This window comes from Anopheles cruzii, unplaced genomic scaffold (genome assembly GCF_943734635.1).
Source record: "Anopheles cruzii unplaced genomic scaffold, idAnoCruzAS_RS32_06 scaffold03143_ctg1, whole genome shotgun sequence".
Classification (NCBI taxonomy): domain Eukaryota; kingdom Metazoa; phylum Arthropoda; class Insecta; order Diptera; family Culicidae; genus Anopheles; species Anopheles cruzii.
The window spans coordinates 1-1249 of NW_026456728.1; the positions used below are offsets into that span (position 1 = coordinate 1).

General features: G+C 42.7%; 1 protein-coding gene across 1 annotated transcript; it reads right to left on the reverse strand.

Annotated features, from left to right (window-relative positions):
- Positions 1-389: 389 nt before the first annotated feature.
- Positions 390-1026, reverse strand: LOC128276945 (uncharacterized). The gene is made up of 3 exons (XM_053015405.1): positions 856-1026; positions 658-786; positions 390-563 (listed from the first exon to the last, which is right to left on the reverse strand). Exons 1-3 carry the CDS (start codon positions 1024-1026, stop codon positions 390-392), a joined length of 474 nt encoding a protein of 157 aa, XP_052871365.1.
- Positions 1027-1249: the final 223 nt, after the last annotated feature.

Genomic DNA, 1249 nt, shown 5'->3' on the forward strand with positions numbered 1-1249 from the left:
CTGGTCGTTTCTCGAGCTGCCCGCGAACGAAAAGCAGGAGGTGGCGAGAAAGATTGGCACCCGCATCGAGGAGATCTGCGCCGATCTGATGGAGATTGAACACGTGACGCATGCGTTCTGAACCTCAGACATCAGCCACACAAGATGAGACGAATGGAAACATTACTGACTACCGACGACGGACGGAGTAATAGAGATAGAAATAATAAGTGAGACTCTGCTTTGGATGTGTGTTAGAAGGTTTGTCTCAACGATTCGTATTACGGTCCGTAGGAAATAAGCAACACAATGGTAACGATACAAGTTTATTTATTGAAAGTGTTGCCTTTACAGTACGAGGTTTTGCGTGCTTTGCGAGTTACGTGCTTTTTACGAGTCAAACGACGCACTTATGGATAGACTTGTGGATAGAAACGGTGCGAATCGTAGTCGATTCTACATGAGGGCATCAATTTATGTAGCCGTATAAAGCAGGACGCAAACACCGAATAGCCGCAATTAATGGTTAATCTGTTGAGCCGAGGGAACTTTTTCGGTATCTCGTCAAGGTCCCTTTTCCTTAACTTCAAGCGTTGACGATGTAGCGGTTGGCGATGAAAAAGATGGGTTAATTGAACGTCACGATCATAACCCTTAGTTACTGTCCCTGATACTTACCACACGAAACATTATTGTCAAGCACCGAACGTTATTGCGATGAATGAAGCTAATGCTCTTAGCGTTACGTATTTTAAGTTCCTCTAAATGTTCCAATCTGTCAATTCTAACAGAATTGTCTGCTAGGGTCTGCGAAGGAACTCAAAGCAATTGAAATGGTGCGTGTAATGAACATCTTTTATCGCCGATTCAACTTACCTGTTTACGGACGTCCAGTTCTAAGCGTCGGAGACACGAAAATTTCTCGCAGATGAACTCAAAATCGAATGCAATGCTTATCGAATCGTTATATATGAGTTCGATGTCCAGGCAGCTCAATTGTGGCACAGTTTCGAAAAGGTTCTCAAGCAAAACGCGAGTGGGATACATTTTTAATTCGACTGATTCGAGTGATTTGATGGCTCCACGAAACAGTTTTGTGTCCAGTTTTCCGTCTAATTTAAGATGCTGCAAAAATAATATATTGAGTAAACTATAGTTTTTGCGTTTCATTTGCTTACCCGTAGTTTAGTTAGTTGCGGCAGCGATTCTAAAATACCTTCTTCCGGATTCAGCAGATACGTAAGGGACAGATACGTCAGCTCAGAACAAT

What these genes read in the sequence shown, in the direction of transcription:
- LOC128276945 (XM_053015405.1), bottom strand. Translation starts at nt 1,026, where the DNA reads ATGTATCCCACTCGCGTTTTGCTTGAGAACCTTTTCGAAACTGTGCCA. An exon ending in AACTGGACGTCCGTAAACAG is followed by an intron (nt 787 to 855) that starts GTAAGTTGAATC and finishes GTTCCTTCGCAG; the next exon opens with ACCCTAGCAGACAATTCTGT. An exon ending in TGACAATAATGTTTCGTGTG is followed by an intron (nt 564 to 657) that starts GTAAGTATCAGG and finishes CAACGCTTGAAG; the next exon opens with TTAAGGAAAAGGGACCTTGA.